Here is a 23,835-nt window from a genome sequence, read left to right on the forward strand (position 1 = left end):
ATCTGTCCAGTGGTGAAAGTGGGGTGTTGAGGTCTCCCACTATTAATGTGTGGGGTTTTATATGTGATTTAAGCTTTAGTAATGTTTCTTTTACATATGTGGGTGCCCTTGTGTTTGGGGCATAAATATTCAGAATTGAGACTTCATCTTGGTGGATCTTTCCTGTGATGAGTATGTAATGCCCTTCTTGATCTCTTTTGATTGATTTTAATTTGAAGTCTATTTTGCTGGATATCAGGATGGCTACACCCGCTTGTTTCTTAAGACCGTTTGATTGGAAAGTCTTTTCCCAGCCTTTTATTTTTAGGTAGTGTCTATCTTTGAATTTGAGATGTGTTTCTTGTATGCAGCAGAAAGATGGGTCCTGCTTTCGTATCCATTCTGTAAGCCTATGTCTTTTTATAGGTGAATTAAGTCCATTGATATTGAGGGAAATTAATGACCAGTGATTGTTCATTCCTGTTATTTTTTGGTGGTGATGTGTGGGTACTTCTATACGTTGGGGTTTACTGCTGTGGCTTTATCTGTTGCCTGTGTTTTCGAGGGTGTATCTGACTTCCTTAGATTGGAATTTTCCTTCTAGTGCTTTCTGTAGGGCTGGGTTTGTGGATAAGTATTGTTTAAATCTGGCTTTGTCATGGAATATCTTGTTCACTCCATCTATGGTGATTGAAAGTTTTGCTGGGTATATTAGTCTAGGTTGACATCCATGGTCTCTTAGTGTCTGCATTACATCTGTCCAGGTTCTTCTGGCTTTCAAAGTCTCCATTGAGAAATCGGGTGTTATTCTGATGGGTTTGCCTTTATATGTCACTTGGCCTTTTTCCTTTGCTGCTCTTAATATTCTTTCTTTATTCTGTACGTTTAGTTGTTTAACTATTATGTGGCGAGGGGACTTGTTTTGGGGGTCTAGTCTGTTTGGTGTTCTATAAGCTTCTTGTATCTTCATAGGCATTTCCTTCTTTAAGTTGGGAAAGTTTTCTTCTATGATCTTGTTGAATATATTTTCTGTGCCCTTGAGTTGGTATTCTTCTCCTTCTTCGACCCCTATTATTCTTAGGTTTGGTCTTTTCATGGTGTCCCAAATTTCTTGGACATTTTGGTTCATGACTTTGTTGGCTTTAGTGTTTTCTTTGACTGATGAATGTATTTCTTCTACTGTATCTTCAACGCTAGAGATCCTCTCTTCCATCTCTTGCATTCTGTTGATTATACTTGCATCTGAAGTTCCCAATCGTTTTCTCAGATTTTCTATTTCCAGCATTCCCTCTGTTTGTGTCTTCTTCATTTTTTCTATTTCCCTTTTCAGGTCTTGGACTGTTTCCTTCATTTGTTTCATTGATTTTTCTTGATTTTCTCTCAGTATTTTATTGTTTTCTTCCAGGACTTTATTGATTTCTTCTAATTTGTTTGCCCTTTCCTCTAGTTGTTTACAGCGTTCTTCACATTTTTTTGTCTTTTCCTCTACGCAAGCCTCTAGCTTCTTCATGATGTCATTCATAAGGCTGTTTTCTTCTGCTTCTTCTAATTTCTGATGTTCAGGTCTAGGTGTTGGAGGAGTGCTAGGGCCTGGTGATGCTGTATTGCTATTCATTTTGTTGTATATGTTTCTGCCTTGATGTCTGCCCATCTCCTTGTGGTTCGTTCTTGGCCTTATCCGCACACTTGGTTCAGACAGACCAGTGTTCCAAAAGGGAAGTCAGTGTTCCAAAAGGGAAGTCCGGAGCAAGATGGGAGCTGGGGGCCGGCCTCTAAGTCTCAGGAAGAGGCTTGGGGCTCAGGCGGATGGGCGTGGGGGCAGGGCGTGGAGACTGCAGGGTCTGCCAGGGGTCTTGGAGAAGGGGATCCTTCCCGGTGGGGCTAGCAGGGAACCTGCCCGGTGGCCAGAACCTGGGGCCGAGTTGGGCAGGTCTTCCCTGGAGTGGCTGGTGCCCAGGGATGGGGTCTGGGGCAAGGAAGGGTACTCACGAGTGTTCCAAAAGGGAAGTCCGGAGCAAGATGGGAGCTGGGGGCCGGCCTCTAAGTCTCAGGAAGAGGCTTGGGGCTCAGGCGGATGGGCGTGGGGGCAGGGCGTAGAGACTGCAGGGTCTGCCAGGGGTCTTGGAGAAGGGGATCCTTCCCGGTGCGGCTAGCAGGGAACCTGCCCGGTGGCCAGAACCTGGGGCCAAGTTGGGCAGGTCTTCCCTGGAGTGGCTGGTGCCCAGGGATGGGGTCTGGGGCAAGGAAGGGTACTCACCAGTATTCCAAAAGGGAAGGAGGCAGAGCCAGGCGGATCTCTGTGAGTTCGAGGCCAGCCTGGTCTCCAAAGCGAGTTCCAGGAAAGGCGCAAAGCTACACAGAGAAACCCTGTCTCGAAAAACCAAAAAAAAAAAAAAAAAAAAAAAACCAAAAAAAAAAAACCAAAAGGGAAGTCCGGAGCAAGATGGGAGCTGGGGGCCGGCCTCTGAGTCTCAGGAAGAGGCTTGGGGCTCAGTCGGATGGGCGTGGGGGCAGGGCGTGGAGACTGCAGGGTCTGCCAGGGGTCTTGGAGAAGGGGATCCTTCCCGGTGGGGCTAGCAGGGAACCTGCCCGGTGGCCAGAACCTGGGGCCGAGTTGGGCCAAAACTGAAATCTTGATGAAGGTTTTTACTATGCCATATGGCAATGCGTAGAAAATTTAATGCTAGACCACTCTTTGTTTCAATAAGAATTCATTCCAGGGAGGCTAGAGAGATGTCTCAGTGGTTAAAAGCATGTATTGCTCCTGAGTTCGGGTCCCAGCACCCATGTCAGGTAGCTCATAGCCTTCCATAACTCCAGATCTATGGGATCTGACATCTCTGGACTGTGGGCACCTACACTTATGTCCATATACCCACATTCAGGTACATGCACATACATGTAACTTTTAAATATATCTTTCAAAGGGAGAGTCTGTGGCAAATCTATGCCAGGCAGCATGCTAGGTACTGGTGATACAATGACAAAAATCAGCTGTAATCATAATGAAATCCATCTGCTTTCCTCTGAGAGTTATCATGAGCTGCAATAAACAAACTTGGAGAAAAAATAATCTGAGAAGATAATGTTTCTATATTGGAGATTTATACAGAAAAGACCCTGTGAGGTATATCAGAGCAGGTACTATTCAACAGAAGAGCATCTCAGAAGTCTTTAACAAAGGCATTAAGGAATGGAATCATGAAAAACACACATAGGAAGTAAACAAGGAAGAACGGAGGCACAAAAAGGGTGCAGGATCAGAAAGACAAAATTAAAAGTGGAAACGAGGTGTCAGGGGAGGTAATGATGAGAATGATCATGAGGAGTAGACTGTAGCAATGTTACTAACAGATGTTTGTGTTATGTATGAAAACAAGGAACCATTAAGTGGCCCCATGTCCTCCAGGACAAGAAAGCAATGAGAGTAAACAAGAGGATGAGTTTAAAGCTAGATAGAAGACCCATTGATGTTGTTAAATCTGCCTCCATTTTCTTTTTCATTGAAAGCAGATGTTCATGTGTTGGCTAATAATAGCAAAGAGACTTGAAGAATCAACGCATCTCTGTAACACCTAAGAAGGGAACTCAATCGAGATGAACACATTGGTTGCTGATCTGCAAAGGCCAGCTATTCCCATCTTATCATCTGTCATTATTCTGATTTTACACAGTCAACCATTGCCAAAATCAATTTTCAAAATGAACCATGTAGGACTGAAAAATAACATGTCTTTCCCCACAAACTCCTTCTGAGCATCCAGATGTCCCCTCCATTGCAACATACTCTTTAGTGAGGTAACTCCCAGGCACCATCCCAGGTTGGACAAAATGCTCTAGAGCAGTGTTTCTCAACCTGTGGGTCACAATCTCTTTGGCAAACCTCTATCTCCAAAAAATATTTACATTATGATTCATAACAGTTAGCAAAATTACAGTTATGAAGTAGCAATGAAATAATGTTATGGTTAGGGGTCACCACAGCATGAGGAACTGTATTAAAGGATCACAGCATAAGGAAGGTTGAGAACCATTGTTCTAGAAAGTTCTTTTAGCTGCTGTCCTTCTGAGCTGTTGCTAACATTATCTGTTGTCTGTTCTCCTGACAGGGCATTCTCTTCTCCTCCGTGGAATGTGTGAAGTCCACACAGGATCTAGTAAAACTCTATCTGCATGAATCAAATCGGGTTTATCGAGATAAGATGGTGGAAGAAAAGGATCTCGATCTTTTTGACAAAATCCAAACAGACTTCCTCAAGAAAAATTTTGATGTAAGTGTTGCCTGTGGTGTTTTTATGTTTAAAAACAAATAAATAATGATGAACATGCAGATGATCACCCAAATCAATCTAATCCACTAAATTGGGGAATGCCAGAGATTGGGCTGAAAAAGGAAATTCTATCATGATTTTGCCTGGTCACAAAATGAAGGACAAGATGTAGTTTATTCATAGATCTCACATTGAAAGAATCCCTAGAGAGTATCTAATCCACAGGCACATGTGATACTGAGGCCCCTCCAAGCTCCCCAGGTAACATCTCTGATGGTGTGCAGCATCCTGATACTGTGAGCTCTCAGCTCTCCCATGGTCGCCATTTTGAAAGTGTTAATAACTGGAAATATGGAGCAATTCTTAAACAACATTTAGAATTATTTCGGACTCTAGACTCTAGAATTAATGACTTCATATATTTCCCTGTCCAGAAATCAGAGAGAAGAACTACTGGTGATCTCATCAGCTCCTCCTCTTCCCCCACTTCCTTTCTCCCCTCCTCCTTCCTTTACTATGAAATAGAGCTTTGCTATACAGCTGAACTGTTCTTGAATTCACTGTGTATCCAAGTCTCTATGTACCCTAGGCTAGCCTTGAACTCTCGATTTTCCTGCCTCCCACCTCCTGACAAATGGGATCGCAAGCATGTGCCACCATGTGACCCCCTTTTCTGCTACACCATAGTTTTGTGACCTCAAAATGTGCCCATCTAAACAGTTGGAAACACATCTTGATGGAAAGAGTGAGGAAGGGCTTCATATGATACCCCGCTCTTGGAAACTCATGGTGCATTTAACACTTAAACCCAGAAGTCTGGAATCATCCTAATTCACACACCATTTTGCAAATACATTGCACCCTAAAACTCATTTGCCTTTGTCAAGAGCTCCTAACTCATAGAATGACTAGAACAGAAACTGTGCCTTGGATACCAGAACACTGACATTCCCAGTGTCAAAATTACCCTGCAGCTAACATGGAACCTTCAAGCAGAGCCCCATGTTTTCTGTCCTCTTTTGAATTAAAAATAATCAAACCCTGTCTGTCAATACACTATGCTCTCTCTATACTCAATGAATTAGCCTGTCTTCTGTTGTTTTAACAAAATACCTTAGGTTGGGTAATTTAGACTTAAATGTATTTGGAGCACAGATCTGGAAGCTGAAAGTCTAAGATGGGGTGGCCCTATGGTTTGGCCTCTATGAGGGGACTCATGGCAATGGCAGGTGCAGCGGTAGAAGGGACAGGGTGCTGAAAGGAGATGAGATCGATGAATTAGGCTCACTTTTCAATAATAACGCACTCCTGGAAGAGTTGACAGCACATTGCCCAAGATTAGAATCATTAGCTTCAGAGGGCAGTGTCAGCAGTGAGCTCATCACCTTCTGTCTGACCCCACCTTTTAAAGAGACCAGTGTCTATCACATAGCCAACTAGGGATCTAGCTGTCAACATGTAAACCTTTGGGGAGCAAGCCACATCCACACGGCAGCACCCACTCTGCGTTAGATCCATATTCTATTTTCTTCTGGTAAGACCCTCTGAGGATGTCACAACCCATCTCAGTCTAAATGGCCAACTTCCTGGTGCTTGAAAGAACCTGTTACGCTTTCAAGGTAAACACCCTCACTTCTACTTCCTGCATCATTTTCATGGAGCCTGATGTTCAGGTCTCTCCATCTTAGATGCCCCACTATGAGTAGTGCAGAGTTAGCCAACTTGTGCACTTGTAGTTAAATTTGCAGATAAGCTTTGTTTTTATGAGTTGGTCTGAGCTAGAACTTTAAAGTCAATACTCCATGTTTGAAGTAGAGCTCCTTGTGTGGGTTTGAATGAAAGGCACACATCATTTGATCAGAGACCAAAATATAGTTCACATGGTCATTATTCTGACAACACCTGGGAAGACAGCTGAATCCCCTTGCCTACATGTATCCTAGCACTGGGATCAGGACAACGTTGCCAGATTCATCACAAAGTGATTCAGCCCTGTTTTTAAAGCCTCAAGTTCCCTGACTTGTAGCTCTGGGTGACATAGTGTCACTGTTAAGTATGCTTTGATTCACCGTATTGGGTGGCTTCCTCTCTCCCTTCTACACAACATGGCTCTGATCACTAAACTGGAGACTTGTTTTGTTCATCAAAGAATCTTTGTAGACGAGGCTTTTCAAAACTGCACTTTCCTTTCTCTCCTGATAGATCCTAAGTGTAAATCGGCACCCATCAGGATCAAACCAGTATGTTAGCTTGTTTCAAGATGGGCCAATGTGTTTCTGCATTCCTCTCCTGTGCTTTCTTATTTATTTTATTTTTATTTTATGTGTATGGGTATTCTGCCTGCCCATATGTCTGTGTACCATGTATATGGCTGGTCCCCCTGGAGGCTGAAAGAGGGCATTGGATCCCCTGGAACTGACGTTACAGAGGGTAGTGAGCCACCACGTGGGTGCTTGGAATCAAACCTGGTCCTCTTGAAGGGCATCCAGTGCTCTTAACCACTGAGCCATTTCTCCAAACCTGTCTTAGAGTAACTATTACTGTGATGAAACATCATGACCAAGAAGCAACTTGGGAAGAAAAGGGTTTATTTCATTCATAGTTTCATGTTATAGTTAATCATCAAAAGCAGTGAGGGCAGGAACTTGAGCAGGGCAGGAACTTGAAGGCAGAAGCTGATGCAGAGGCCATGGAGGGGTGCTGCTTATTAGCTTGCTCTCCATGGTCTGCTCAGTCTGCTTTATTATAGAACCCAGGACCACTGGTCCAGGAGTGGCCCCACCTCCAACAGCCTAGGCCCTCCCCCCATCAATCACTAATTAAGAAAATTCCCTACAGGCTTGCCTGTAGTCTGAGCTTATGGAGGCATTTTCTCTCCACATATGAGACTCCCTCCTCTCTGATGACTTTAGCTTGTGTCAAGGTGACATAAAACTAGCCAGCACAGACCCCTATTACATCTTCTTAAACTAGAAAAAGCAATTCTTTTGCTTTATTCAACCTACCCAGATGTCTGGGCAATTGTTGTTACAATTAACAAAGCTACAATAGGTTAGGGTTTTTTTTAATGGGCCTGAAAAGACCCTCAAAAGTCAGGGCAAATCTGACAGTCAATCTAGCCCCCTTTCTTATGCTCGGACAGCATGCCTGGTTTCTCTGTGTGGGGTTTGCCCTGCTCACTTTCTCTCCATTGTGTTTGGTGGCTCTTGCCCAGGAAGTTTATAAGGCTAACACTGTTGTGACTTAGTCCTGGCAGTGGCCCCTACTGATCATCTGTTTCCCATAAGGATTTCCTAGTCTGAATTTCAGAAAGCCTTCCTGGGACACATCACTTCTATAATATCTCTTCCCACATGAAGTCTTGGGTATCTAGATTTTGACAAGCAAATAATTTGCCATTGTGCCCTCTAATGTGAACTAACAATAGCAGCCTCCAAAGTACCTAGAGAATGTGTTGATAATGAAGAGATGAAGAGTTGTATCTGTTTAATTAACCCAATTGTACTAGTCATTATACAATATGGTAATGTTTGTCCTGGGGTAAGATTTGACAAATGGTAAGACAGAATCCTTACAAAAGTTTTTTGTTTTGTTTTTTTTCTTTGTTTTTTTTTGGGGGGGGGTTGTTTTGTTTTGGTTTGGTTTGGTTTCTTTTGGTTTTTTTTTTTGGTTTTTTTTTTTTTTTTTTTTTTTGGTTTTTTAAGACATGGTTTCTCTATGTAGCTTTGGTGCCTGTCCTGGATCTCACTCTGTAGCCCAGGCTGGCCTCAAACTCACAGAGATCTGCCTGACTCTGCCTCCCGAGTGCTGGGATTAAAGGCATGCGCCATCACTTCCTGGCCCTTATGAAAGTTTTATAAACAGTGCACTCCACTCTAAATGTTTTCATATTATGAACAACCTTATATAGAGACCAGCAAACTAAGGATAGGAGCTGCGAGAATATTCTTCAGAAACCAAGTCCTCTCTATGGGTGGAGCCAACCTCACAGGAGACATGCTTTATGATCATGTTGTAGGTTGGAGAATAAGAACCATTGAAATGAATGTAGAGTAAGCGAGGCCACTGGGCTGTGATCCCTTGTATCCAACATTGCCAAAGAAGGTCCTGCTTAGAGAAATCCACCTGTGTCCTCATCCACTCTTTTGAAAACAAAAATATTCTTACAGTGCTTTAAAGGTGGATTCCTCCCATTCTCCACTTCCCACCATTAATCTGTAAGGATTAACAAACAAGGTTTCTGAGTTCCTGAATTTGGTAAACCCAGGGTAAAAGTCCACCTCCTAGGGAAGTCTCAAAGAGGAAGTAGCTCCGATGCTGGCTTTTCATGGAGCATGTAGAGGAAGCAGTCAGGTTAGGATCTCCACCATATGTGGTACCAGACGAGAGCATAGAAGAGCCTCACCCCTGTGTCTTCTCACCAGGATATTGAAGAGATGCTGCAGAAGACCCAAAGCCTGAACATGTATTGTCACTTTGCAAATGGCATTGGTGAGCCCAAATACATGCCCGTGCAATCATGGGAACTTCTGAGCCAGACTCTGGTGGAAGCCCTGGAGAGTCACAATGAAGTCAATGCTGTGATGGACCTGGTTCTCTTTGAGGACGCTGTGCACCATGTGTGAGTGTGCAGTCTTTTCCTTAGGTCCTCTTCGTGGCTTTTCTTTCCTAGTGTCGGGGAGGTCTCACTCAGTTATTCCAAGTCACTTTCTTTTTTCCTAGAGTTTTAAAATTAGTTCTTTAAGAATTTCATGCTATGCATTTTGACCAGATTCCCCACATCAACCCAGAACAGTTCCATTAAGCTAGAAGTCAGCCATTGTTATCCATCAGTGAGGGTCAAGATGGCTGCTGGTAGTGCTACAGCTGCAGTTTTACCAGTGGCCAAAGGGGCCAGTAGAACACAGGGCTCAGATCAGGCAGAATTGGATTTACTTCCACATTCTCATTTACTGCACCTGTTTATAATCACAGCAACACAGAGATTTGAGATCATAAAAGAGGCACCAGGACCCCCATCTACACACACACACACACACACACACACACACACACACACACACACACGCACACACACACACACACGCGCGCGCGCACACACACGCACACGCACACACACACACACACACATCTTTTCCAAGTACACATATATTTCAAAACTTAAATATTACTATGTGTGCTTGTACTAGGTAGTCAATTATTAACAATAATCACCAGCACGCCCAGATAACTTACACTCACACAGTGTGCCTCCTATCTAGCCCTTTATATTGTCCAGTCTGAGTTGACACTCTTGGTGCCTTCCAGTGTCCTTCTGTCCTGCCCAAGGTTCTGGGTCTTCACTGCTAAATTCTGACTGAAGCATGGCTATCACCTGAGTTGAAGGAAGCTGTTTTCCTTCCCCACCCATCCCATGAACCCCAGAGCTCAGAGAGGGACAGGCTCCTTATCCTCACCCTCACCACAATGGTATATTTAAGCCATTTCTCCCTTTTAAAAGATGTATTTGTTTTTGTTTTATGTATATAAGTGTGTTGCCTGTATGTATGTATGTATGTATGTATGTATGTATGTATGTATACTGTGCATGTGCCTGGTACCTGTAAAGGCTAGTAGAGGACATCAGCTCCCTTAGAACTGGGGTTACAAGTGGTTGTGAGCCACCATGTGGGTGCTATAAACCAAATCCAGGTAATCTGCAAGAGCACCACGGAGCCATCTCTCCAGTCCCCTCCCCACTAACCTTCAGAAGATCCAGTCATTCTGAAGCACAGGCTCTCTATTTTCACGGTCCTGCTCTCTCCTTGACAATGTCTACTGATGCTCAGTTACTTCCCCTCATTCAGCACCTGGGCGGTCTTCTTCCTGACATCTAGCCCTGATCTGTGTGTTCACTGGCCTCTTTGGCTCCTGTGACCTTGTCTACATGCCCAGACCCTCAAACACATACTCTTGCCCACCATGTCTACTATCAGTGATGATCTCACTTTCGGAGTCTGAATTACAAATATCTCTGTGACTCACAGGTCCATTTTCCCCTTCCAGTAGCCTCCCAACCTCTAGCTGTTCTTTACTCCATCAAGACTTCCATTTATGGGCCAGATGCTACATTATACTCCCATATCCCTTTCCCTGCCATGTCTTCTTGGTTCACAGATAGTTATCCTAACCCAGGCTTCTCTAACTTACTGCCAGTGTGTCTGTGGTACCAAATACAATTCTAGTTAAGCCACACTGCCTCCTCTTCATCCCTCTCCCAATTGTTAAAGTCCCCCTAACATGATGGCTAGTGTTGCTTCCTATCTATGGCCAGACAAATCATGTAGACCCTAAACGTGGCCTGAAATTCTGACAGTCCTGCCCTGTCTTCAGTTACAGCTAGAGAACGCAAATCTTATTTTCCTGAGATAATAAAAGTGACTAAAGAGAATGCTCACACTCACCTCCTGTGCACATGGAGCCTACCTGAACCCACCTGCCTCATGCATCCCATGCATAAAGTCCTATCAGTCTTCCTATTTCAGCTCAAGAATCTCCTTGTTCCCTCTGAAGGCCAGTCACTCCCCCTGTCGTGGGGTCCCATTCCTTTTTACTTCCTTGGTAACCATCCTTCTTCCTGTAATTATTCCCCCATTCCTCCCTCCTCACACTTTACCCCATCACTAATTTCTGGGTCATATGTATCAGCACGTGAACATTTTCAGTTGTCAAAAATAGAATAAGCTGTTTCTTGGTCCAGTCTTCCTTTTCCTCTACTACCCCCATTTCTCTGCTCCTGCTCACAACAGAACCCATCACAGAGGCAGTCCATACCTGTCACGCTTTCTCCTCTCAGCTTCAACCAGCTCTTCTTGCCACATGAGCAAGTCACTGTGAGCATTCTTACCTACCTCTCACTAAGGTCCAATGCTAGGGCCAGGTCCACACCTCATGGTCCTTGGTCAGAGGCTGCATTCCTTGTGATTTTCCACTTGGTTTAACATCCACCCATCCATCCACCATCTCACCTGTGCTTGGGGACTAGATAACATCGACACAGCTACCTCTGTACAGCTTCAGGGAAGCAGCCTCGCTGTGTGCCTTCTTCTCTTTCTGGAAGCCCCTCTGATGACTCCCTTCACCATGCCGGCAGAGTCTGCTCTGCCCTTGCTGAAGGCTTTACGCTAGATCTTTACTTGGCTTTGGTACAATCGTCATCCAACTTTTCTCTTTGCCTTTTTGTTTTTCTTCCTCATGTGTATTTTCAGCATGTTCTTTTTCTCCTCTTCGAATCACAGTAGTTATTAATCACACAGACCTTCAGATGTGTGTGTGTGTGTGTGTGTGTGTGTGTGTGTGTGTGTGTGTGTGTGTGTGTCTTCAAAGAACCAGCTTCCTCCAGCTGTGCTGTGGGGCATCTTCAGCTTTTGTTTTTAATCTCTCAGAAATTCAGTAATGGGCTTAACATAGACAGCCTCGGTTTTCTAGCCCAGGAGTCCTCTAGAATATTGATCTTCTTTTTAAAGTTTGTGATTTAAATTCAGAGTCCCTTGCCCTTGTCAGAGGTTGCTAATGAAGCCCCAGCTGGAGTCTAATGCTGACGGCTGCAGACTTACCCATTCTAACTCAGAAACCTCATCACTAGCGATGCATTTCCCATCTAGATATTGAATCACAGAGCCCATGCTATGCTGAATTCAGGCCTACAAGAGTAGAATTGGGTACCAAGTAGTCCAATGACCAGTTGTGCCCCAATTCTTCCTCTAAGACTGCCCCTCTCCTCCAGCAATCCATTCCAGTCTCCACCATTCTTGAATGAGAATACAGGGCCCAAATGCTGGACACCAGTGTCTCCTTTCATCAGGCACCAGTGCAGATGCAAAAAAAACAATCCCTTGCACGGAGCATAATGAAAAATTACAGACAGTGCCTTAAATGTGCTACTGAGTGCAAACACTGGGTTTTGTTTCAACTTAATAAAACTGTATTGGATAGCTTCAATGTGCTCGCTCTGTAATGGATACAAAATGAACATGCACACTCTTTAGGCATGTGGAAATGATAGTTTAATAAGAAGGCAAGAGAAGGGTAAATCTAGCTGGTAATGACAGAGCATAAGATCCACAATTAAATAAGTGGAGTGAAAAAGGAAAGTAATAAAAGAAGGAAATGTAGGCCAATAAATAACTCCTGAATATTTAGGCAGACAAGTCTTAACCACACAGAATTCGGTGCCATATGGTTTTAAGTCCTAAATATTTCTCTATCTCTTCTAAGGCACCAAAGGAAAACAAAAGGGCTAAAAGTGAAAATTGAAGGGGACTCAGAATGCACATGAAAGGGCCTTACAAATTTAGAAGTGAGCCTTGGATGAAAAAACATGAACTGAAAATGCACAAATGAAAAACATCGTGATTCAGATACATAAAAAGTATTCAACTCCCTAGAAAATCAAATTAAAATCAAAACTATAATATTTAGCTTTTTAAATTGTCAGATATATGTGTGTGTATATATAATAAATATATACATGCATAAATGGGGCCCATGCCCACTGCATGCTGCTGAAGGGGTTGTTGACACACAAACACTTATGCAAAGCTTTCTTTTCCAACAGCAAATATGCTCCACAGGAGAGATGAGGCAGTGAGAACCCACGGTTTCTTATGCTGATCATGACTGAGTCATACATACAACTTCACATGCATGCATATTTTGTTAACCTGTCAAACCTCATCTTCCAAAACCACTCCCAAGTATCACCCACACACACTGAGGTTAGCCAGAACTTAATTGTTCACCATTGTTTGTTTTGGATATGGAGTAGTATCATTAACATAGGTCAGGGATGCAGGAATGTAGTGTGTATAATCCAAACTCGAATGGATCCTCTGCTTCTTAGCCAGAAGTACAACACCCAAATTTTAATTCTCATACTTTTTGTCTGAAGACCACCAACACTGGAATTCACTGACTTACACTGTAACTCAGTGAATGCAGCTCAGTGTGTTCTTGCCCTCCAGCATGATGGAACCATTGGGTCAGTTGTTTTACTTGAGAAGAGCACAGATGGGCACCACCACCATTCTGAAGCGCTTTTTTTTTTTTCATTAAATTTCCTGAGCCATTAAAATATTGCTTTGCTGTTTGGCTCAGCAATTTTACATCTAGGAAACTCACCCCTAAGGAAATGATTGGAGATATAAACAAAATGTTATGACATATTATTTGGAAGTGGAGACACTGGAAGCCGCCTAAGTATCAAATAGTAGGGTATTTCAGGCAAGCAAGTTATTGTATTTTTATTATCAATACAATATTGATATTCTATATGGTAGTATTCTACCATCAAATGCATGGCTTAGGAGACTGCTTAAAGGCTCAGAGAAGTCATCACAATCTACAGCTAAATGAAAAATTGGTTTCAAGACATTATATTCAATGTCTAAGGGTTGGCTTGGTGGTAGAGTGCTGCTTATCATTGTGGGGACATGGATTTGATTACCAGGACTGAAAACAAATAAACAAAACCTTATGCTCGTATATAAGCTGCCCTCAAATTTTAAAAGCTATGGGATAGAAATGCATTGACATTTCAGATGTAATAACCAAATATATATTCACAGACATCCAGACACACTAGTCTAGAAGGCCATAAAATTAATGTCAGTAGGATTTATTGCTAGAAAATAGAATTGTGGGTTTTTCCCTATGTTTTCTATATTTCATATAATGAGAAGCTGTTAGGTGCCTTATATAAGATCCACTGCTGGTGGAAATTAATGGAAGGTTGGCATGGCAGCCTGAAGGAGGCTGCCAGTGTGTCATTTGAGGGAAGTCTCTTGGGTTGGGAGTGGCTTCCTTTAGAGGTAATGATCTAAGCCCAGAGGAAACTGAAATACTCTCCCATTGCTGGGGTAGAGAAATAAGTGCTGGAAGTGCTAAGATATTAGAGGAGAAGAATCCAGAACCCAAGGAAGTAAGTGCCTTGAAGGCTGACATTCAGCATCTGCAAATATCCATTGCTTGAACATCAGCATCCCGGAAGGGTGAGAGGGCAGGGACTCAAGTCTGGACTCCCTGCTTTCTTCCCGTTGCTTTAACTTTGTTCCCTTTCTTCCTAAGACAGACACTTCTTGCCTTGCCTTGGCAGCTCTAGCCTTCTCTGATAGTTTTCCTAATAGCATGTTTTCTACATTTTCATGGTCCCTCTTTTATCCAAAGTCACAAATAGGTAAGAAAGAGGGGATTGGGATAAAGATAGATTCAGTGAGGGAGAAGAAGAAAATCACCCAGAGTCCCTCTCCAGCCTCACCGCTCACCCTGTCAGGACTGCCAGGCTGCCCTGGACTTTTCCCTGATTCTCCCTGGTTCACTGGGGCCTCTGGCTTTAGATAAAACAATGACAATTGCAGTGCACTTGGGCAGGAAGGTGACACCAAGTTTGAGGACAAGCTATGGAAGTTCCCCAGAGTTCAGTTATACCTCCAAGAGAGGCCCCAGCTTCCTCTCCAACCATCATGCCCTTCATGCTTCTCACTGTGGACAGTGGCCTCTGTGATAGGCTTCTGCTTTCTCCTCCTCAGCTGTCACATCAACCGAATCCTGGAGTCCCCTCGAGGAAATGCCCTGCTAGTTGGCGTAGGAGGGAGTGGTAAGCAGAGTCTGACGAGGCTGGCAGCTTTCATCAGCTCCATGGATGTGTTCCAGATCACCCTGCGCAAAGGTTACCAAATCCCTGACTTCAAGGTAAGTTCAGCGACTGTGGGAGGAGACCCTGCCTCTCTCTGGCCACCTACAATCCTTGTCATCTTTCTTTGGTTCTCTACATCCCCTACCCAGAACCTCCTATTAATTGTCCATTTTCTCCTTAGTTCCCAGGCTGGTAATAGGAGGGGCTCTTTCCAGGGTCAGCACTCTTTCCACAGTGTCCTTTCCAGGGTCAGCCTCAATGGGACCTCATCCACCCTTTTACATCAGTGTGCCTGGGCTCTTGCCCTGTCTGTATCAGATTTAGCACACAGCTTGCTAGCTGCTCTAGTAGACAGTCTGACCAAGTTTTATAAGAAATTCATATTTTAAAAGAAAGGGAATAACCACTGCTTTCTGGGACCTCCTGGGACATTTTCTGGTTTCAGATAGAAGCCACAGCCTATGCTTTGGACAGCGAAGAAGGGCAATATATACGACTTTCAAAGGTCATTTCTCCAGCAGCCTCTTATATCCACAGCCACAACCATGTCACTGTAGAAAGTTACAGTATAATTTCCATCAAGAAGTGTCCTTTGTATTCCTAGAACTCCTGCCAGCACTAAGCCAGGCCTACCCACCTGCCCTCATATTCTCTCCGGCAGTGATGAGAGCACTAGATATTCACTTTTGCTCTGAAGCCACAGCCCAGTTTGTCAACATTGGCTGCATCCAGGTTTGGATGTGGTCTTTCTTCAGTGTTTCCAAAGACAAGATAGTGGGCTGGGATATGAGCATTTACAGAATGGTGTTATGCTAAATCTTGGCCATGTACCTGAATCTCTGGGGATTTTCCAATAATGCTGATGTCTGCCTCCCTCCCCAAGCCATTCAGATTTAGCTTGTGTGGGGAACCACCTGGGCATCGGGACTGCTCAAAGGATACTATAGGTCAGTGGTTCTCAACCCTTCTAATGCTGTGACCCTTTAAGACAGTTCCTTATGTTGTGGTGACCCCCCCAACCATAAAATTATTTTCATTGCTGCTTGATAACTATAATTTTGCTACTGTTATGAATTGTAATGTACATATCTGTGTTTTCTAGTGGTCTTAAGTGGCCCCTGTGAAAGGGTCATTTGACCCCCAAAGGGGTCATGACCCACAAGTTGAGAACCACTGCTCTGGGTGATTCTAAGGAGAATTGAGAAACACTGTCTTAAATCCTAAGTACAGGATAAGAACCATTAATCCAAAAAGAGGCCAGTTGCCTTTGAAGTGTTATTTGAATACTACAGAAGTTCTACAATAAAAGAATGTGTGACGTCATTAGGAAATCAGCTCTGAAGGGCACTAGGGAGAAGGAAGCATAGTGGGATGCAATATAAACCTTGTAAGAGTTATACTACAAGGAGCCAAGATGGGTTATACTGGATAAATTCAGGGCTTGGCAGCTTAGCCCCAGATTTCATCCATCTTCAGCTTTGACTGGGTTTCCCATGGGTGGTTTTGTGTTTGCACCTATGTCTGTGTTCTCCAGCACATTTTTTTTTCAATCAAAGTCTTTCTCTTGAGCTCATCATAAGAGCACAAGGCATTGCTGGTATGAGACACATGTATTCCTGTACAGGTAGGCCCTAGTGCATGACTTTTCTGATAGTTTGCCTTCTGGAGCAAGTTATTCACTTACTTGATGACATTTGAGCAAGGACCATACCTGTCCTTTGGAAAGGACCACCTCAGTTATCGTTCTGCAGGAGCTGCCTAGAAGTGTGGCATAGTTCCCTACCCCTTTCTGAAAAGTAGCATTCCTCCCTACCTCCCATTGCCATCTTGCTTGATGTCCAACTGATGTAGATAAGCAAATGCTTCCATTCCTGAAGAGTAAGTTGCCAATCTCTTCTGAGGAATCCCTAATATTGACAATCTTGCAGGTGGACCTGGCCAGCTTGTGTCTGAAAGCTGGGGTGAAAAATCTCAGCACGGTGTTTCTCATGACTGATGCCCACGTGGCTGACGAGAGGTTCCTGGTGCTTATCAATGATCTCCTGGCATCGGGTAAGAAAGTCTTTACATTTGAAAACCTCTAAAAAAGTCTGAGTTGTTTAAAGATAGAGAGGTGGTCCGAGGTCAGGAAAGTCAAGTTGTAGGCAACAGAAAACTCACACAGTGAAGGGCTGATTTGCCAAAGCCCTCCCCAGGGCTGTTGCAGCTTACAGCCCCACTGGCTGTCAGAATCTATTTTCACTGTGGATCAGCACTCGTTTTGAGACTCTTTGTTGGATAAGATCTGATCAAGGGAGGAGGAGCAGTTAAGCATCTGAAAATTTTCTAATTCAGAGAGTAAATGCTGTTTCCTCAGAACATCCATGAGAAAGAGAAGGTGGAACATATGTGGGTCTTCAGAGTGGTTAGATGCTGGGAGAAGACAGAGGGAGAGAAGATGTACCAGCACCACAGGGTGAGATCAAGTCAACAGTCAGTTCAGCAAGGATTCAGAACTTTGATGAAGAAAAGTGGAGGCAGCAACAAAGAAATTCTCCGTATAACTGTCCTCAGTCTCCAGTGAAGTCCACATGAATTGCCAAGTGCCCCACAACTGAGGAAGTAGGAAGCTTAGTTCTTGCAACTTTTTATCCTTACTTACGTAGGAATTCATGATTTACATAAGGCATTCTAAAAACCAATTACGTGTGTTTGAAGACATGTACATAGTCACATGAAAAGATAAAGCACACCAATGAGCCAATGTAGTTGATAAATTTTGCATATGACAATAGGTTATATATTTGCATAAATGCATATTAATATCAATAAAAGAGAATGTGCATTCAAATATACATGTAAACCACCTTTTCACCTGGGTCACGAGAACATTCAGTATACAGATGTTCCCACCACAGTTCTCTGTACTCAAAAGCCCATTCCTCCAGGACCCACCCCTGCTCCATTTCATACCTCTTAGTCTAAGGACTATGATCACAGAATATTTCTCTACCATTTCCCCTGTACCATAAGTGTTACATTTCAGGATGATGTCACTGCTTCAGAGTCACTGTCTGCTTCATGGCATATGCATATAGTGTTGCCTCCCTTGGTATATGACAGTCGTTCCACGGAGAGCCACTGGCTCCTGACCCAGACCATGCACTAGCAGGTTCTGTCATGGCTTGTTTCTAGTGAGTAGCTCTGTCCTGGATTCCTCACTGTGCTGGCTTCTAGCATAACACTGAGCCAACACTTATTTCTTTCCCAGTTGATTCTGCTTAAACTAGCTTTATATCTAAGAGTTTTCCTGCCAACTTGTACACTTTTTCTCCTCCAATCACAACTGTTCCCTTCTTAAATACTGTCTTTAACATCTTATCGTAGTATTTAACCTATAATCTCGCCACACTTTTTGTGATTGTATTAAAAGAGAGAGGGATCCAATTCTCCTCTCACCCCAAAGCTATCTTAAAACCTAATTTCTAAAACAACTAAGAGAGTAAAACTGAGTTTCCAAAACTTATAGCTTTGGAGATGTTGGGCATGATGCCATCTTCATCCTGTATTTCATTTGGCGACAGTCCAGCCCAGTCACCTTCTCCTAAAATAACATCTGAGACACAGACATTGTTCAGCTTCAGCCAACTGGAATTTCATTCCTCAATGAAGTATCTTTTAATTTCTTTCATTTAAAAGACAACTTTGTTGAAATGCAGATGAATTTCTGAAGCCTTGCCCAATAGAAATGCAGACAGCCTGCTTGGGAGCCATCAGGTACATGGTTTCCCCTTCAGGGTAGTTTTCCAAAGATTGTACTTTGCCCATACGTGTTAAAGTGGGGATTGTTGGATTTTGTTTGTTTGTTATTTGTGTTTTTTTTAAATACCCTCCCTGCTGTGGGATGGTCTTTCTGTATGCTGTGTATGTATGTGAATATGTGTTGCTACTATTGGTTAGTAAAGGAGCTGGCCTATGGTAAGAAAGGTTATAGCCAGACAGGAAATTCAAGAAAGAGACAGGGAGAAGAAAGGCAGAATTGAGACAGCCACTTAGAGTTGCTGGGGGAACAAGATGTAATGAAATACAGGTAAAACCACGAGACACATAGTGATACATAGATTAATAGAAATAGGTTAATTAAAGATGAAAGAGCTAGTTAATAGTAAGCCTAAGCCATAGACCAAATAGCTTGTAATTAATATAAACCTTTGTGTGTTTATTTGAGACTGAGCGGCTGCAGGACACAGGAAAACTTCAGTCTACACCTCCCTTTTAAGGTATCAACGTCAACAGAGAGGACCAAAGCCTGTCTTTTACTTTTCACTTTCCAATAGATAATCTTTGACTGGAAAGCAACTGGATGCTGGTCCAGTCAAGGCCATAGGGGTTCCTAAGACATCTCTCAGGAATCATTCAGTTCTGCAGAGTTGTGCTATCACTATGTTATTGGAATTCACAATGGAAGGGGGAAACTGTACCTTGTAATCAAAGGTCAGAAAAACTGGGCTCTAGAAATAAGGGAGAAATCTGCCACAGTGAAAGGCTGGGTTGTGAAAGCCTTTCCCATACCTGATGCCTTAGGTGCTTGTTCCTGCCAATAATTCAGGACATTGTAGTAGTGATCTGTAAGTCAGGATAGCTGTAAACGTGTGATAAGTATGTGCTATCAGTTCCACCCTCCCCTAAAACGTCTGACCCAAAGAGCCTCATGCCATAGGCTGTGGTGTTTCCTCCCACACTTTCAGTTCTTGGTATTATGACATCATTGTCAAAATCAAGCCGTGATGACAATGCCAGAAACAAAACAACAAATTAGAAAAAAGAAGAGCTTAATGATGACCCTCTTGTTTTCCTCTTCTGTTCTAGACCCTGTATCCGTGATTCCCTCCCTGTGTCAGCCTTCCCTTTATAGTCTATATGTATATGAGATAGCCAACTGATGCTGTTTTCTCTCTACCTATTTCTAAGACTGTCCCAATTTGTCAATTTTTACTATGACAAATTATGGCACTTTTTAACTCATGTCCTTCGTTCCTGGCAGTCCCCTGGTAAAACAGTTGAGGCAGGATCTGTCTAAACCATACTCCCTCATGAATTCCTGACTGAGTACAGTATAAAACCCAAGACCCTTTAGTGTAGGGGAATAGTCCTTCTGCATCCTGCCCCTTCTCCCATTGCTAGCTCACTGCCTGACTATGAGCTAGCAGTTCCCAATTCCCTGATGCCACATACCATGCTCTTCCCAGACATCCTGACCTCCAGTGCTCCTTTTGCACCTTATCCTCTTCACCCGTCTCAGAAGACCACTCTCATGTCTTCTTGGTAGCACGTTTTTAACTCTTCCACTGCCAGGACTAGAAATGGCCTCCTCCACTTTGAAGCATCAGTGACTGCACACAACGTTCCCACCATATTGAAAGAAGACTGTAAATTTAAGGATACTAAAACTATACTGTCAGCTGTTTGCTAATTTTATGGTGCCAAGTAAATCCCGAGACACAAAATCATAATGATTAAATAGCTACTATCCAGTTTAGGAAAACAAGCTGACAACACTATAGCCATTTGCAGACTTTTATTTCACTTTTCCTCCTATATTTAATGTCTCCTGGGTCCTAAAAGACAATCTGGAAATTGTCTTTTAAACTGAAGTACATAATAATACTGTGTGGATAAGACAATGAGAATGGTGTGTCATTGTAGATATTGGGCATTACGATAGGGTAGTAGTATGTTTTTGGTAACTCTCCATGCCATAGATAGAGGGGAACATGGATACTGAAATAGCCACTGCAACTCCCTGATTTTTTTCTTCTGGGGACAAAGGAATCAGGTTTTGGAGGTTTTTTGTTTTGTTTTGTTTTGTTTTGTTTTTGTTTGTTTAACCATAGGATGTAAGTGGGGTCAAAGTGGACAAGTAAGTGTAATACAGAATCAAGCACTTCCCTTTCATCCCAAGCTCTGACTGACTGAGCCATACTAAAGTAACAGAGTCTCTCATACTGTGGTGGTTTGGGAAAAAAATGGCTCCCAAAGGGAGTGGCACTATTATTAGGAGATGTGGCCATTTTGGAGTAGGTGTGGAGGAAGTGTATTACTGTGGAGGTGGGTTTTGAGGTCTCATATATGCTCAAACCATACCCAGTGTCTTAGTATTACTTCCTGTTGCCTGAGAGATTAAGATGTAAGAACCTTCACCTCGTTCTCCAGCACCAAGTCCACCTGCACACTACCTTGCTTCCCACCATGGTGATAATGGACTAAATCTCTGAACTGTAAGCAAGCCACAATTAAGTATTTTCCTTTATAAAAGTTGCTGTGGTCATGGTGTCTCTTCACAGCAATAGAAACCCTAAGACACACACTAACTACACATATCCTAATCTGGCTTGTAAAATACTAAAGCATGTAGCCTGTAAACACCTGGGGGTAGAGATGAGTCCCTAGAAGGAAAGTTTTAAGATGTTTAAAGAGCCTCCGACTCCATGTACATCACAAAATTCCCTCTGACAGCTTTCATCGAAGCCTAGTGTTAATATATCACAGAGTAAGTGACAGGATTCTTGTCAGAAATAAAGGAACACATCTGAAAATGGGAACTTTGCTCACAGTTCAGATATGTGTGTCACTAGATACACATCCAGTGATTTTTTAAGTGCGTAGGATCTTGAGAAGATCAGCCACAGCCAGCAGATGAGCCTGGGTGACTTTATAAATGCCCCAGCATCTTGGGACTAAGAATGGTCCACAAGCTCAGAGCAGCAAACATTATGCAGGGTCAGAAAGTAAATACTGCAGGCTTTGCAGATCACCTAATCTCTGTCATAACTGCTCAACTCTGTCACTGAAATACAAAAATAAGCACAAACAATACATAAACATAAGAGCATGGCTGTTCCCAGTAAAAATGATTCATGGACAATGAAATTTGAACTTCATGTAGTTTTTGTGTGCTAGTAAATATTCTTTTATTTCAAACATTCATGATTGTCTAAGAATGTCCACATTCTTAGCTTGTAGGACACACCAAAAAGAGACAGTAAACAAAATTTCGCCTGCAGACCATAATTCTTATCTTCAATATGCACTATTTTAGAGAAACATCAAAAGTACATCAACTCTGCATCTTTCAAATGACAGAGGTGAAAAGGATGCAGACAAGTCAATTACAAATATCTAGGATTGGGGGAGGGCTATCACACACTCACACACAAGGAAGTGCAGGGAAGTGCAGACAGAGGCCACAGAACTGGAAACCCTGACCACTGTAGAAACCATGAATGTGGCACAAGCCAACTCCATATGAGTAATCTACAGAAACAACACAAACCCTGACCTGAACCCCAACACTCCCAACGCACTAAATACCTTTTATTTTCCTAGCAGCTTTCTCTGATCTTTGTTTTTAGCAAAAGAGGCTGAAATATGTTAATCCGTTTGCAAGTTCTTAATTTTGACAAATGATAGCACAAGGTATTTTATAGGCATGCTACTTATTTTTTTTTATATATTTAATTTTATGTGTATGGGCATTGTGCCTACATGTATGGCTAGCTGTGCACCATATGTGTTCCTGGTGCCCATGGAGACCAGAAGAAGTTGCCAGATGACTTGGATCTGGAGTTAGTTGGTTATAAGCTACCATGTGGGTGCTGGGTATTAAACTCAGAACCTCTCTGAAGAGCAGCCAATGCTGTTAACTGGTGAGCCATCTCTCCAGGCCTATTTTGATCTTTCAAATGACTTAGATTATTTGGCATAAGATTCCTACCCGGGTTAGTGCAGGTGAAGTAGTAGTTCAAGGATGTGCACTAGTTCTTATGAGCAACAGGATCGTAGTTCCAGGCACACTAGTACTGGAGACCATTGGCTAAACTGCACACTTTGGGGACATCAAGTTCTCTTGAAAGGAGCATGGGCAGGGAGACCCCCAAGAACTTCTCCCATCTCTGGCATTTCTGCAGCAATGGCATTGCCATGCTGGTTTGGAGAAGGAGCAAAGGCTCCCAAGAGTTAAGGACCTAATGGGATCTTGTGGATGGTTCTGGGTCCAGATGCACCGTGCTAGCATTATGGTTTGTTCCAGCAGTGTATAAGGGCTTTCCTGACGCCCGTGAGATTTCTTCATCCCTCACATCATGACAGTGCTTTTTAACTAGTTAGCTAATCCACGGTTTCCTTCATTCTTTCCCCCTCTCCAACTCAGAGCCCCGAGACTGATCTACACTATTGAACCAGAGCCTCCCAATTCCTTTGGGCCTCACAGTGTCTGAGTTTCTTTGCAGTTCCTCCTGGCCTCCCTCATTTCTACTCCACCTCTCCAAGATCAGCCCTTCCATCTGAGCAGGAGCCATCCAAGTCAGACGTTTTCTCTCTCCCATCTCTTCTTTTGATTCCTCCCTCACTTGCTTCTTGGCTCTCAAACATATCTAAACCTGCCCCTTCTAATTTAAAATATATTTATTTCTGTGATGTGAAATCCAAACAACAATCTTAGATCCTTCTCCCAGACTAAATTACCCCAAGAATAAAATTTGCAATATTCACATTATCACCCCCACACCGACTGTTTTCTTTACAAAATATTTTAAACATTCAAAAATCAGTAAAACAAACACACTTGGGATTGGAAGTGATGCTGAAAGATTAAGACTTGTCCCTGTGTGGATGAGAGTTTCTGTAAGCAGGTGTTCCACGGATGCTGGGTGACTTCATTGTCCAATTACATGCATTTCAACTTTACAAAGAAATCATGAAACTCTGTGTTGTTTCCCTATATTTTTTTTCTTCCCAACTTCACCAACATTCCATTATCTGACACTAGGTTTTGTCAACAGGAACAAAGAAATCTCATCATTTTCCTTTTCCATTTTACAAGTGACTTTGAGCTATAGGCAGCTCAAATATTTATTTAACATATTAAATAAAGAG

General features: G+C 42.9%; 1 protein-coding gene across 1 annotated transcript in view; it reads left to right on the forward strand.

Moving 5' to 3' along the window:
* Dnah9 (dynein axonemal heavy chain 9) overlaps positions 1-23,835 on the forward strand; it is a 354,060-nt gene that overhangs the window by 183,914 nt on the left and 146,311 nt on the right. The window contains 4 exon segments of the mRNA XM_052756894.1: positions 4,089-4,250; positions 8,675-8,871; positions 14,816-14,978; positions 16,851-16,974. Coding sequence (XP_052612854.1) covers positions 4,089-4,250; positions 8,675-8,871; positions 14,816-14,978; positions 16,851-16,974 — 646 coding nt within the window.

Source organism: Peromyscus californicus, unplaced genomic scaffold, assembly GCF_007827085.1.
Source record: "Peromyscus californicus insignis strain IS unplaced genomic scaffold, ASM782708v3 Scaffold_3__1_contigs__length_106647218, whole genome shotgun sequence".
Taxonomy (NCBI): domain Eukaryota; kingdom Metazoa; phylum Chordata; class Mammalia; order Rodentia; family Cricetidae; genus Peromyscus; species Peromyscus californicus.